The sequence below is a fragment of the Zea mays genome, chromosome 10 (genome assembly GCF_902167145.1).
Source record: "Zea mays cultivar B73 chromosome 10, Zm-B73-REFERENCE-NAM-5.0, whole genome shotgun sequence".
Lineage (NCBI taxonomy): Eukaryota > Viridiplantae > Streptophyta > Magnoliopsida > Poales > Poaceae > Zea > Zea mays.
Genome location: NC_050105.1, coordinates 69,618,520 through 69,633,598, shown reverse-complemented (window position 1 = coordinate 69,633,598; position 15,079 = coordinate 69,618,520). Strand labels below are relative to the sequence as shown.

At 46.8% G+C, this 15,079-nt stretch overlaps 1 protein-coding gene across 2 annotated transcripts; it reads right to left on the bottom strand.

The window, feature by feature from the left end:
- Positions 1 to 1,108: 1,108 nt before the first annotated feature.
- On the bottom strand, positions 1,109 to 2,910 carry LOC100272612 (uncharacterized). 2 transcript variants are annotated; one of them, NM_001353540.1, is made up of 2 exons: positions 2,309 to 2,910; positions 1,109 to 1,225 (listed from the first exon to the last, which is right to left on the bottom strand). In NM_001353540.1, the coding sequence occupies exon 1, from the start codon at positions 2,759 to 2,761 to the stop codon at positions 2,351 to 2,353; it is 411 nt and encodes a 136-aa protein (NP_001340469.1). In that variant the 5' UTR covers positions 2,762 to 2,910; the 3' UTR covers positions 1,109 to 1,225; positions 2,309 to 2,350. The 2 variants fall into 2 exon arrangements, with proteins under 2 accessions (NP_001340469.1, NP_001140547.1); NM_001147075.1 differs by lacking the exon at positions 1,109 to 1,225 and having other exon boundaries at positions 1,749 to 2,910.
- Positions 2,911 to 15,079: the final 12,169 nt, after the last annotated feature.

Sequence of the window (15,079 nt, the reverse complement as noted above, 5' to 3'; positions counted from 1 at the left end):
CAACAGGGAATAAAACCCTGAGTACGGAATTACTTAGCAAGACTTACCCGACTAAAGAAAAGACTCTCAAGGGTATGCTGGATTTGGGAATCAAGGAGAGGCTTTAGCAAGAATCAACTTAGATACTTTTGCAGAAATAGCTTACTAAAGTGAGTCCTTACTTTCAATATTTTAACGCCAGATTAGATATTAATAGACTCTATTTGCATCTGGTCTAATTTCACCATCTCATCAATACAACATCATTTTTATTCATGAGGTTCACATCCTGACTTAGGTTGTAGGTCGGAGATCAAGTCTCCACTCTCCGGGGATATAACGGCGATCCGAATCGATTTACTCAGCTGAGGATCTCTAACCACACGACATATGTTTCTCGTAAACCTTGCATGTCTATCATTCCCACGGATCCTCCACTGCATGAACAGGTCCGCGCCATCCGAGAGCACACCACCCTTTTTAGGCGGTCCTTTGCCAGGAGGGTACGTGCCACTCTCGCCATCTCTCCACTCCCAGTGCGCGATTGTCTTTTCATGTATGGAATAGCCGGGTTCAAGCTTACCCTGTCCCATATCCAGGGCATGTGGCTAGTTAAGATAGTCCTTGATCAACAGGCCTACATACGCATCCAATCCTTAATTAACCTGGACGGAACATCACCTGTTCCTAGCCCAAGTTCCGATTTAAGTACTTCCATCCTTAGGATTGTTTATGTTCCTAGGATGAAAAGAGCATCACAGGGAACTTTGCAGTAAGATCCCACCATGCTCTCAATGAAAATATTCTTGCAGGTAGAAGCCATCTTTCCTCAGGATAACCCCTGAGCTAGGCCTTAAAGCAAAAGACAACCTCTATCCACAAGATCTGAGCAGGGCTAAGCATTTTTGTAAATCAGATTTTGATACTTCATCAGAAGTATCTATAAAGGTATCGATATCAAGGAAGGCAATGCATCAAAGGGTTCCAAGCAACTCCTATAAACCTAATGCTCATTTCACTAGACTTAAAGTGTGTAAAAATAATTTAAAAACACAAGGAAGGGGTTGCATGCACCGGGGCTTGCCTGGGTAACACTAGGTTAGTGTTTTTAGATGATGTCCACTTCACGGTCATCATTGTCCTGGCACTTGATCAGGCAGGTTCGTTTATCAGCATCTCCATGCGGAGAGCCCGCACTTGGGGTCGACTTGGGTTATCTTCCGCATCACGTAATTAATTATCGTACCTGAATGGAATGCATTATGCACATGAATGCATATCGACGGAAATATTACAAACCTAAATAGTGTTACGCGATAGCAGATTTAAACATCTAGCGGCGAGGCGCCGTACAAGTTTATATGGAAATACTAGTTACCGACGTACGACTAAGCGCAATAATCACGGTTTTCTAGATTAAACGAACCTAACGCAAACATTACGAACAACACATTAAACATAATTAGCCTAAATACAACTCATTAGCTAATTGATTAAATTCTAAACTCAGTGGTCTAAGGAATTTAAATCTAGAACGGGAATACAAGCATATCACAAGCATCAGATCAATTCGATTATATTAGATATATGTTTCTTCGTGAATTAAGATGCATAAGATATAGGTCGATGGTGCTAACCACACTCGGCCATAACCATACTTAAGATTAACTTAACTAGTTTTCTAACTATTTTCCAAATTAATTTATATAACACATTACTTGGTTACGATATTTACCGATCACAAACATAGACCGATATATACTACTATTAGAGCATAACATCGACTTCTTTAAACAAACATCATTCATCATAGGCAATACTGACCACGCCTACCAGTAAAACTTTCGAAACACGAAACTTATCCTTCGTCTTACTAATACACCAGGTCGCAAATATAGAAACGATTCAATCCTATTTCACTTAGGTTTACCCACATATTTATCGCATAATAAACATCTAAACCTAACCTTCGCATGACGACTAATCTACGACCGTGATCACAAGCACTTCACAAACATCTAATACACCACAACACGCATGCTACATACAAGATCATTATCGACTTGTATATATAACTACTTCGGGCATAGGACCAATGATAATGAATTGGCTTACCACACTAAACTGAACTCAAATTCACGATATCGACGACGATCTGCAGTTCACCCATTTTACCGAACATCCGAAGAGTCCTACGCTAGAGCTAATTTTTACCACACAATCAAAAATCAGCTAAGCACAAGCGACACCGACGGATCCCACTAAACACATCATTCGTTTCATCCATCTAACAATTTAGCTAACAGGAATCATAGATCAGCTTACCGACCTAAACCAATTCGATGATCGCGAGAACGACGATGGTCCTGATTCAGGCGTTTTGTTGAGCACCAAGCAAGCGTTGCACGGGCAAGATGACATCGAGGCGAGGATCAAAGACGGACAACCGGCACGGAACAGAGAAACTTGACGCGAAAGCTCGACACGTCGTGGCGAGCAGAGAACTTCGTGATGGGCAGCGAGGCTCGACGGTCGCTAGAGAGACTCGCGCGCGGCGAAATCCGAGATTCCAGGGTGCTGGACGTGCGCAGGGACAGAGCACCGCGCGCGCAGAGCCGAGCCATGGGAGCGACCGAGCTGGAACGCGACCAGGCGAGCTCGAGCAGAGGGCCAGGGACACGCGCGCAGGAGCTTGGGGCCAAGGACGCGGCAGCTGAGCAGAGAGCTGGCGCGTGGTTTCTATGAGCGAATAGGAGAGAGATTTGGAGCAGCCGAGCGCCATGGATGGAGAAGCGGAGGAAAGTCCAGCACGCAGGGGAGATCCACGGTAGAGGAGGACGCCGGCTGGGAGCTGGAGGAGAGAGAGAGACGTGTACGGGGAGGAAGAAGAACGCAGAAAGCGAGTTCGGCTGGGGAGATAAGGTTTGCGCGCATGGGACCTTGATTAGGAAACCAAGAGAACGTGTGGGATTTATTTACCTGATGAGCGGTGATCGGATGAGATCGTGGGATATTTTCTTTTTCTTTTTTTATTTCTTCTTTTTCTTACAGAAAATCATAGATATTCTTAAATCCAGATTTTTAGCGATAACTACAGGGTCGACAATACTGGTGACATGATTTGATTTGATTCGAGGGACTCCTACGCCTCCGGGATACGGATACCTCACTCGTCACCTTTGCACGGGGCGACTCACGCTTGGTGAAGCGGTTCAGACAACCAACAGGCGAGTCTTAGTGCTCGAAAATGAGGAAAAAACACGGCTCCGCGCCAAAAAAATACATACATGTTCAGCCCCGACAGCCACAATGAACACAAGACCGGCATTCAAGGTGCCATTACAAACGGAACTCCGGTTCCACCTCCGCAGGTATGAACAACCCCACACGATTGGGGGACCTACGGAGCAACAGAAGATCGACGGGTGGCTCGCCGTCGCCCGTTCCGGCAGCAGCGACAACGACCCCCGCTCCGGGTGGCTGAACTGCAGCAGCAATGGCCTTAGGGCGGACGCTGCTACAACCTTGCCCTTGCCCACGCCGACGCTCGAGGGGCGAGGACAAGTACAAAGAGCCGGAGGCCCGAAGCGCGGATGGTGGCGGTGATCCCGTCGGCGACGGGGACTTCTCGAGCCGGCCCCACCTCGGCACCAACGACAGGAGCCATCAGCCCTCCGGCAGGTCCCCACTCAAATCCTCCCGGACGAGTGGAGCACCGACCTCCGCGCGGGGGCACCGTACCGGTGCAAAGGCAGGACCGCCCCAGAACACGAACGCCGCCCTAGCAGCGCGCGACGTCTTGGGCGGTCCTCCCGTGCGCACGGCGCGACAACCGCCCTCGCGGCAGGAGGGGGCACCGGGCGCCAAGCCGGCGAGCCCAACGCGCTGAAGCTGACGACGCCCGCCGTCGGCCAGCCCCGCGTTATCAAAGTCCGCCCCGCTCGCAGGGCCAGTGAGCGCCCTCTCCCTTGAATGCTGAAGGAGAGGCTGACCCACGAACCTGCGCGGGAGGTAGAGCTCCGGCTCAGCCCGGCCCCCGCCCCAGCGAGGATGATGAACATCCTTGAAGCTGAGGGCGGGACCAAGATCGCAGCCCGGCTTGCTTCTCCCCACCCAGGGGCTGGTGGTCACCGTCTTGGGTGACCACCGGCAAGGGGATGCAGCCGGGCTGACTGATGAAAATCCTTGAAGCCGAACGATGGCTGAAAGGTACCAACTCCCACGGAGTTGCGTTCCTCCAACGACAAGGCGGAAGGACTGCAGGTGTCCCCCATCCGGGGGCTTGGAAGGTGGAAAGACACGATGCATAAGGGAGCACGAAGACATGGTCGCCTTTCAAGGGGGTCACCCTCCTTTTAAAGGCGACTCTCCCTACTTGCGTCCCCAGCTGTCGTGGGCTGAGTCTTCTCCAACACGCTCCAAGGTCCTCCCCCTACGGCGCGGGGGCTAGGTCCCACGCGTCGTGCAAGCTGGCTCAGAGCAGAAGAAGCCAAACCGCCGCGCGCGGTGCATGCAACCGCCCAGCGGTTACGAGCATTCCTCCACTTTCACCCAGACTAGCGGGCGAAAGGGCGGGCAGCCATGCAAGCGGCATGCAACCGCGCCAAGTGGGCGCGCCCCTCCGACTTCCAACGCACCCAGCATGGGGGCCCACGCCCACGCGTCACGCAACCGGCGCGCCGGTCGCTACGTGCAAGCAACTGCACCGCCACTCGCACCACTGCCACGCCTCCTCGACTGCGGAACCAGTACCGCGACTCGAGGCAACCCTGCGTACGACCCAGCAGTGCCAGCCAGGCGCGACGGTCAATACGGCCAAAAATGGGCCGACAGTAATGGCGGTGGCAGGCGGGCGGGAGTAGCGGTCACGTCGTCAGCCAAGCCTACGTCCCATCCTGGGGCAGTGAGAGAACCCTCTCTCACGACGTGAAGACGGCGCGCCCGTGTTCCGTTCCTCGAACGGCTCGCGCGCGCGCAACGGCCGCCCCGTGAACCACTCGCCCCGTCGCATTAACTCCGCGGCGGGACAGGCGGCGCCTCTGGCAGGGGAAGCGAGCGACGCTTCGCTTTCGCCATAATGACCGCGTCAAAAAAGGTACGCCACGTCATTCGATTTTGTATCCTTTTCCTTTTTCCTCTTTCTCTCTCTTACAACAGGGGCCGGGAAAGGGGGATACCCCGAAAAGGATCCTTCTCCGTGAAGGAAACAGGCTCCGAGCCTCCCTACTGATCAGAGGTTCGAAGGCTGGCCCCTTGGAGGGGTTCAACAGCCGCCTCAGAGCGCGTGGGTTCTGCGCCCACTACTGGTCAGAGGTTCGAAGGCCGGCCCCTCGAAAGGGTTCAACGGCCGCCTCAGGCTACTCGAGCTCCGCGCCCACTACTGATCAAGGGTTCATAGGCTGGCCCTCGAAGGGTTCACAGCCGCCTCAGACACAGAGCGAGGGATGACCATGGGTACGTTCGATACATAACCAAGGCTCGGGCTACGCTCCCGAGGTACCCTAGGACATTTCCGAGACCCGCGGGAACGATCTTGTAACGGAATCCCATCAGAGGGAGGCATCGAGCCCTCGGACCCCGTCGACAGGGGACCGGGTCCGGCAGATCACCCGCAAGTACTTTTGAGCGTGCCTCCGGCCTCTAGCCGACCCCTAACAAATGGGGCACGGGCGTCCACTCGGATTACCCGCCAGCAGCTCACCGGAGACACCATGTTCGGCGCCCTCCGAGGGCAACATGGCGCTTTCCCCCCTCCTCCTTGCGGAAAGGCGACGCAGGGGCGTATGTTAAAAAGTCGAGTCTGTCCTTGACCGTCCTCTCGCCCTGTGCGGAGGCTCGGGGGCTGCTCTCGCAAACCCGGCTCCGGCCAAACCGTTGACAGCATCAACATACCAGCCCGAGAACTTGGGACCCGACCGTGCACCCGGGCTACGTCCAGCTCGCATGAGGGAACGACCAGACCAGCCGAAGCATTGCGCGAGGCATTAAGACCTCGGAGGAGTCAAACCACTCCTCCGAGGCCTTGGGGGATACACCCGGCGGGTGCGCTCGCGCGCACCCACTAGAACAAAACGCAACCGAGAAAGGCTGGTCCCCTTGCAAAAAAGTGCGACAAAAGCCTCCAAGCGAGTGTTAACACTCCCTTCGAGGCTCGGGGGCTACTGTCGGGGACCATAATTAGGGGTACCCTCAAGACTCCTAATTCTCAGCTGGTAACCCCCATCAGCACAAAGCTGCAAAGACCTGATGGGTGCGACTAAGTCAGGGATCGGTCCATTCGAGGGACTCGATCACGCCTCGCCCGAGCCTAGCCTCGGGCAAGGGCAGCCGACCCCGGAGGATCTCCGTCTCGCCCGAGGCCCCCTCCAGCGACGAACATACTTCCGGCTCGCCCGAGGCCCAGTCTTCGCCAAGAAGCAACCCTGGCCAAAACGCCACGCCAACCGACCAAATCGCAGGGGCATTTAATGCAACGGTGGCCTGACACCTTTATCCTGACGCACGTCCTCCAGTCGACAGAGCCGAAGTGACCGCAGTCACTTTGCCGCTCCACTGACCGGCCTGACAGAAGGACAGCGCCGCCTGCGCCGCTCCGACTGCTGTGCCACTCGACAGAGTGAGGCTGACAGGCAGTCAGGCCCGGCCTCAGGCACCATAGGAAACTCTGCTTCGCCCGACCCAGGGCTCGGACTCGGGCTCAGCCCCGGAAGACGGCGAACTCCGCTCCGCCCGACCCAGGGCTCGGACTCGGGCTCAGCCCCGGAAGACGGCGAACTCCGCTCCGCTCGACCTAGGGCTCGGACTCAGGCTCAGCCCCGGAAGACGACGAACTCCGCTCCGCCCGACCCCAGGGCTCGGACTCAGCCCTGGCCTCCGCCGACGGTCTCCGCCTCGCCCGACCCAGGGGCTCGGACTCGACCTCGGCCTCGGAAGACAGACTCGACCTCGACCTCGGAGGAGCTTCCACATCGCCCAACCTAGGGCACGGACCGACCACGTCAACAGGAGGCGCCATCATTACCCTACCCCAAGCTGACTCAGGCTACGGGGAACAAGACCGGCGTCCCATCTGGCTCGCTCCGCCAGACAAGTAATGACGGCGCCCCGCACGCTCTATGACGACGGCGGCTCCCAGCCCCCTTACGGAAGCAAGAGGACGTTAGGCTGTCCTTCCGCCAGGCTCCAGCGCTCCTCCGACGGCCCCGACAGCTGTCCTTCCGCCAGGCTCCAGCGCTCCTCCGACGGCCACGGCATCACACGAACCGGGTGCCAAAACCTCTCCGGCTGCCACGATGGCATGTACTTAGGGCGCTAGCTCTCCTCCGCTAGACACGTTAGCACTCTGCTACACCCCCCATTGTACACCTGGATCCTCTACTTACGCCTATAAAAGGAAGGACCAGGGCCCTCTTATAGAGGGTTGGCCGCGCGGGGGAAGAGGACGGGACAGGCGCTCGCGTGAGGCCGCTCGCTCCCCTCCCTCGTGGACGCTTGTAACCCCCTACTGCAAGCGCACTCGACCCGGGCGCGGGTTAAACACGAAGGCCGCGGGATTTCCACCTCTCTCTCTCTCTCGCTCTGGCTGCCTTCTTCCCCCCTTCGTGCTCCGTCTCGCGCCGACCCATCTGGGCTGGGGCACGCAGCGACATTTCACTCGTCGGCCCAGAGACCCCCCGGTCTCGAAACGCCGACATATTTATAGTAAACATACATTATGTATAGTAAACATACATATATTTATAGTAAATCGAATTTCATTGTGTTCAATTTGGAACATACTTGTCATCTTTTAGTTTTCTCGTCCAATCTCCTGTATTAAACTCATGCATAAAGAACACTCTCATGAATACTCACAAAATACCATCTCTAATGAATACATCACATAATACATTTGGAGAAATGAAACTTTACCAAATCCTCGTTATATTGTTTGCTAGTTGACCTTTGCTTTGGACCTGAATAAGCAATCGAAGATTCACTTGTTGGGATTTGATTTATTAGTGTATTGGCACATGTAAAACTGAAAACAAAAGGATTTAGTACCCAGCTATCATGAACGCTTTGTAAAAAATAATATGAAGTGATATAACAGCAGGTTCAATTAATGTACATGTACCCTGTATTTAAATATATGAGCACGTCTTAGGTATGCTAATTCAAAAGGGCATCCTGACATTTAAAAGGACAATTGACTGTAGAAGGATATAGAACATACATGAGAGCTAGTTTCATGGCTGATTCATATAACTTACACCGGTAACTTAGAACATGCAACATCATTTGGCTTTCTAAACTAGTTCAAGAAAAAAAGGAAAAAGTCAAATACTAATGAATTATGATAAATAAACTACTGATGAAAGAGTCAATAAAGATAGATAATAGAAATATCATATTTGGTTGAAAACATTTCGTTCGAAGTAAATAATAAAATAATTGTAAACAGGACATTGGTAAGCTCAGTACGGGAGCACAAGCAGATCAAAATTAGTACAACACCTACTTATATGCCTCCAGGTAAGAATAACGGTAACTTCAGCATGAATATTTGGAGCATATATTATCAATTTCAGTAAAAAAAATCTGGACGGACAAATCAGCGACATAAACAAAAAATCTGGACAAAAAAAAAACAAATCAGTGACAAAGACAAAAAAAAGTATTGAACGCCCACCGCTCGAACCCACAACCACAAGGTTAAGAGCCTTACGCTGTACCAACTGAGCTAAACAGGCTTTGTGGTTACACAACCGAGCTCGGCGCCATAGATCTTGGTGCCGAGCTCGATGCCACGTCGGTGTCACGGCGTCCGGTTGTGCCAGCGCAGCACGTACCTCGGCGCCATAGCCTATGGCGTCGAGCTGTGTTACTTCAGTGCCATAAGCTATAGCGCCGAGCAAAGGGTCCAAAAATGATATTAAAAATTTTTAGGGTCTAAACGTGATTTTTTTTCCGAGAAAGTGCCAAAATGCAAAAAAAATCGGTGTTTGAATGTCTATAAGCTAAGACTACCATATTTATCAAAAAAACTGTTTTATACTGTTCTGTGTTGTAGACTACACACTATTAGTAGAGTAAATTTTGAACATAGGTAAGAGGATGTGTAAGCTACTGAACATAACCTGATACTATAAAAATTACTAGTAAAATTAGATAGTCAATAAATAGATAGCTAACTATTAGCTAATTTGCTAAAACTAACTAACAGTTGAACTATCAGCTAAACTGTTTGGATGTCTTTAACTAATTTTAGCAGGTAATTATTAGCTCTACTAGTGCATTCAAACATGACCATAGAGTCGGTCCTGATATTTTAGGGACCCTAATCGAAAGACAAACTTGGAGGCTCCTCTCATCTCTCTATATATGTATGTAATATATATTTATATATAAAGTTTTTTAAAAAACATGATTGCTGATCACAGATAGTTTTTCAACAATTTTAGTTTTAAAAAGCTTTTTCGGCAAATGGAATAGTCACTGAGATTTAATATGCAACATAAACGTCAGGATAACAATTCACCTCTACAATATTCTCAAAAATTCATGTAGCAGACAATATTCGATTCGAAAATCTCTTATCTTGGCCTTTTACTCACTTGGTGCCAAAGTAAAATAAGAGTTTGAGATAAAGATACCACATATAACATATCTCTACTACTTATTAAGTAAGCAATAGTAGTCTGCCTCTGACCCGTTCTGCCGTTCTGCCTCTGACCCGTACAGCCCCGCGCCAAAAAATTCTTGCAACCAGCGACGTTAGTCTAAGCAACAAACAACACACACCAACGCATCTGAGCAACAAACAACATACACCAACGCTTATAAGTCACGTTTCGACGCTCTGGGTGGCCGGTATGGCACTAATCAAATAATACCATAGCAGTGCCTGTGTTCGAGCGGTGTATGCGGCCCAACGATGGTGCGGCCCATTCTGCAACCCATCCTACGGCGCCTGCCTTCTACACCCCAGGCTACGGCGCCTGTCGCCTCCACTCCAGCGACGGCGAGGGAGTCCAATCCCAACACGGCGACGACAACAAACAAACAAGGAAATCGCCTCCTCCTCCTCCTCTTTCCCTCGCTCTGCCATCTACCCCCAAATTCCCCTCCCCGCTCGCTCGCGTCGCGATAGCAAGCAACGCGCAGGTACGAATTCCTCCCCAGAACTCGCGATTTCCTTGGATTCTTCCTCCTCGTCGACCCGATCGCGAGTTTTCCCGGTGCGGAACCTTGGATTTTGAGCCGAGATTTCGCGGTCACCCGCCTCGAGTTGACCGGGATTTGAGGAGATCCGCGGATTTGTTGCTGGTCGACGGGGATTGTAGTCGGGCGCGTAGATTCATTCTTCTACGCGTTTAGGAGGGGATTAGGGTTTTGTTTGCTCGGGTCGGGACTCGGATACTCGCTTTCGAGATTGGATTGGTACTTTTCTGGCGTGATGTTTGCTTTCCGTCGGTGACTCATGGGCTCGTAATTTGGCTGCAGGTGCTAAAACTCGTGTACTGTTGATGGATGATGACTGTTCCCATGGATAGTGCTAGCGCAGCCCCATCCTCCGCGCGGGACCTTGCCATGGATAGTGCTAGCACTAGCATGAAGCACTTTCAGTTTTATAATTGAAAAAAACACTTGCATTTGTTGCTGCTTAATATCTCTTTTACAATTACATTATTTTTTATCTGTCTATTTGTAAACACAGAGACCAGCACATGCCTTGTCAACAATTGATGGCTACAGCGGTTGTGGAGCTGATCAAGGTGAAAAGGTACCGTGTGGTGTTATCAGCAATTTTCATTGCATTAACAAGCTAATTCAGATACTTATATAACATCTATACTATGTGAAGCTTTACATAAATATTTCATGGAGAAAACTGGACACAAAGATAGGTCGTCTTTTATTTATAAGTACTTTGAAATGTGGTGTAAGGCTGTTTATTTGTTGGATTATTTATTATTTGACCCATCTTTCAGCATTTACAAAACTACACTCAAATCCAAGAGTTCAATAAATGAGGTGAATCAGGTTGCTCAGGTATGTATTTTTATATTCATACTATTTATATTACTCTGAATATCCTGTTATTTGTAAAATAATTAACCTTAGTACCTTACACTATTTTCTTAGCTGAGGATCATCATAAAACCAAAATCCTGCAATGGTGTTGGGCTATTGTGCACTGCACAACAGGTACCACGATGGAATATATTTCTGCTAATGGGACCGATAAAATCAAGATTCCAACCCTTTTTTTCATTGCGACTTAGCTGTAGAACACACACATTCAAGTTTATACTGCAGGGAGAACACAGTCCCTTTACCTTTCAGATTTGTTGTTACATTTCACCAGTCACAGATGGCGGCGGCGTGTCTTGTCTATGCATGGATGTAGCTGAGCAGAGAGCTATGGCTGGAGCCCAAGTACATCAGGTTCTGTTTCCATAACCACCAGACACAGATGAAGGTGTAGATGCACTTGCTATTGTTACCTTCTCCTTGTCCCTTTGGTTGCCATCCTTTCAAGTTTATTCACTTCTTTTGCCTGTTGGTCATCTGTCTGGTTCACGCCCAATCCTGTTTGTGTATAATAACTTATGTCAAATGTAATGTACCATGTGTCAACATAATTCTTCCTTTCTTGGTATCCAAAAACCATAGATCTGGTGTATTGAGACTATTGTCATGCCTAATAATCGAAGATTCTCTTCAGGTTTGTGTTTTTAGCTTACAACAATGTTATTTGATCAGCTAATCAAACCTAATTGTATGAGGACCGATCAGACGATTAATTGTGATTAGAGAAACAAGATGTTGAAACAACTGAACTCTGACGTGAAGTACAAACATCCTAGAATTATCAAATGAAACAATACATACCTAATACTTAATTTTGTCATGCTCATGGTTGCTTGGATCTGATTATTTGAGACACTTGTGGAGAATACTCCTGAACTATATGCTCTGCTTTAGGTACGTTTACACGTCTTATGACTACCCATTTATAATTTTACTCACTGGAGCTATTTGTTTATAGGAAATCCATGGCCTCCATGGCAAAGTTGTTTCTGTTGAGAATATCTCTTCTCAGCTTTCACCATGGGCATCTGCACTCTGAGTTTTTGCCCCCTTTTATAAGGAAGCAGGAATGTATTGTTTCATTTGCTAATTCTAGGATGTTTGTACTTCACATCAGAGTTCAGTCGTTTCAACATCTTTGTTTCTCTAATGCAGCTACTACTACATCCTGAATCTGATGATTCAACTCAACTTTCCTAGGTACAATAGAATATGGAAATGTAAACCATCAAATTTGTTTTAAATTGTTGCTTCTGGTTGACCTCGTTTTTTTTCTGTGCACTTGTGCAGATTGAGACTGAAAAGCTGCTAGCCCAGTTAGTTGAGACTAAGATGAACATACGTTTGGTATGCTTTCTTTGGACTCTGTTGTACACAAGCAAACAGTAGATCTTTATCACTGTAAGTTCATACGACCAGGAGTTCCTATGACTATATCCTGCAACCACAAACCCCCAAAAAAATGAATACAGGGTCAGACAACAGTATGTTTTTATACAAATTAATTGTCAAAGACTGATTGGGGACACAGTTACATTACATGTCCTATATAATAAAGAAACATTGAGTTTCCATTAAGTGAAATCCGCGAAAAAAGAAGTGGTATGGTAATGGTTTGGTATGCAACGATATCAAAAGTTCATAACTTAATCAATATTCAATATTTAGTACAATTATATGAACTGTGGCTGGGAAAAGAAAAGTGAAATCAGTTATCTTACCACTCCAGATTTAAGGGCAGACATTTGGGGTTCCTTTTTAGTTCCACCATAAAGACAGACTGATTTTATCCCACATGGTGCACCAGCCTCACTAAGTACATCTGAAATCTGGCAAAATACAGAAATGTGTAAATTATTCTTGTATGTTCACATTCAACCATATTATTTTTGTTCGCAATCAATCTTACAGATTACTATGAATTAGTTCTTTTTCATTATCTCACACACCAAACAGGATATGGCATGTGCATTTTTGTATAAAAAGGTAAAATAATTATTATGCCTCTCTTTCCCAACAAACAAATGGCTATTGATGACAGAATCTTCTAGGAAAAATCATGTTAAAAACTTCAAGCAGCAGTAGAAGCTCAAAAAAACAACTGGACCTGAAGTAATGATTATTTCAGAAAAGATTGTCAAATAAGAAAAGCTTCAAAGATTCATCATCCAATGAATTAGCAGCACGAGCAGTGATAGTGACATATGTTTTGATTGAAGTAGTGTGTTCAAACATCTAATCTGGAGTGTATACAGAACATCATATTTTAGTTGACAGGGTTTGGTTCGCTGTAGCTTTAGAGTACCAGTTTTTCATAATGTCTATGTTCGCTGCAGTTTTTCATAGTGTATACGGAACATCTGTTTTCATAATGTCTATGTTCATTCTTTAGACCTTTGTAATCCATACTCGGTCTGTAATAGGATTTATTTTTTTCTTACAATTCTGGTTTGATCATTCTTTCAAGTAGTGTGTTCGTTCATATGTTCAAAAAGTAGATGCTCCGTTCAAGTTTGGGGTTTAAATTTGCTTTAATTCCAACAGTATAATTCCCTGTTAAAAAATTTCAAATAGATGAGTAAAATGGCATCATTTGATTTTGCATATGATTCAAACAGGTGCAATGGATTACAGAGGTACTTCAACATGTACTATCTTGTCACTGAGTTTGTTTTTTGTTGTCAGGTGTTGCTAATATTAATTCACTGACATCCAGGTAATAACACCGCTAATGATTTTTTTAGACCCCACTGACTGGGCCAAACTCAATCATTGGTAGAGCTGTTGTTGTTCACGCTGCTCCTGATGATCTTGTAAAGGGTAATTATGTTCAACACTTTTCCCTTTTGTGTGTTGAATGGTGGTGTTTTTCATCTGTTCTGAGCTAAGTTTTTCACATTGGTTTTGAGTTCAGATAGTCCTATAATCAATATATATACCTGTTTATGGAGCACGTGAATAAAATCCATGTGAGAGTGTGACTAATTATATCAGATTATTAAATGGTCTAAAGAGTTTTGGTAAGGCTATGTCAATGGAGTTTTGGTAATATTTATTTAGTTTTCCTTGAAATCTATCTGATATGAATACCTTTGGATGTCTGTGTTTTTTAGTTGTGGATCTCAGTTGTCTAACCAAATTGGATTCGTGAGTGTAGTAATATACCAGTCGTAGGCATGTGGTAGTCTGATTTAACTTGAATACTCTGATTTGGAATTCGGAAAATGAACAAATACTTTTGTTTAGTCACAATGTGGTTGCTTCATATGATGCATTGTTATTTATATAATAGCTCTTTTTGTATTTAATAATTGTTCTTGTTCTTTTTAAGTTTGTAGAGCAGCTCTTTTTAAAGTTCCCCTCCAAGCCGACACCCCATCCACCATCATCATCGGCGCATCGTGCCTTGTTCGCTGCTTGTGATGATCACCGTTCTCTTCAATCGCTTCGACGACGGTGAGTTGGACAAATTGTTCTGTAATCCAAACTTGTTCTGTATTGGTTAATCATGCTTTGAAGTAGTGTGTTGAATCATATACTCGGTTCAAATTCTTTATGAACACTGAAAACATACATATGTAAGAAAACTGGAAGTGAACATGTGGTAGGATAAAATTCTTTAACAGGGGAAGTGATCTAACATAGTACTGTGTGTTTGTGGTTAAATAATGCAAGTTTTCTCTTTCTTGCTAATCCAGGGAACAATTCTAATCACTGATTGGTAAACTGATTGTGCCTTTCTTTCGTTCGTTTAAATAAAATTTATTTATTTTCTTTAAAGAAAACGATAGGTAAAATCTTCAGTCTGTAGAGTTTGTTAGACGTGTTATCTGAAGTTGAGATAACTCTTGGAACCACCTTTTTCTGTATAGGATATTAATGAAAAAAAATCATGTCTATGGACTCCAGGAACTGCTTAATAGTTATAGAGACTGCAAATGCACAGTTACTCACAAAGATGGAGTGCTCATTATTGTTACTAGATCCTTGACTTCGGATGAAAGCGTTTCCTGTAGGTTTACCC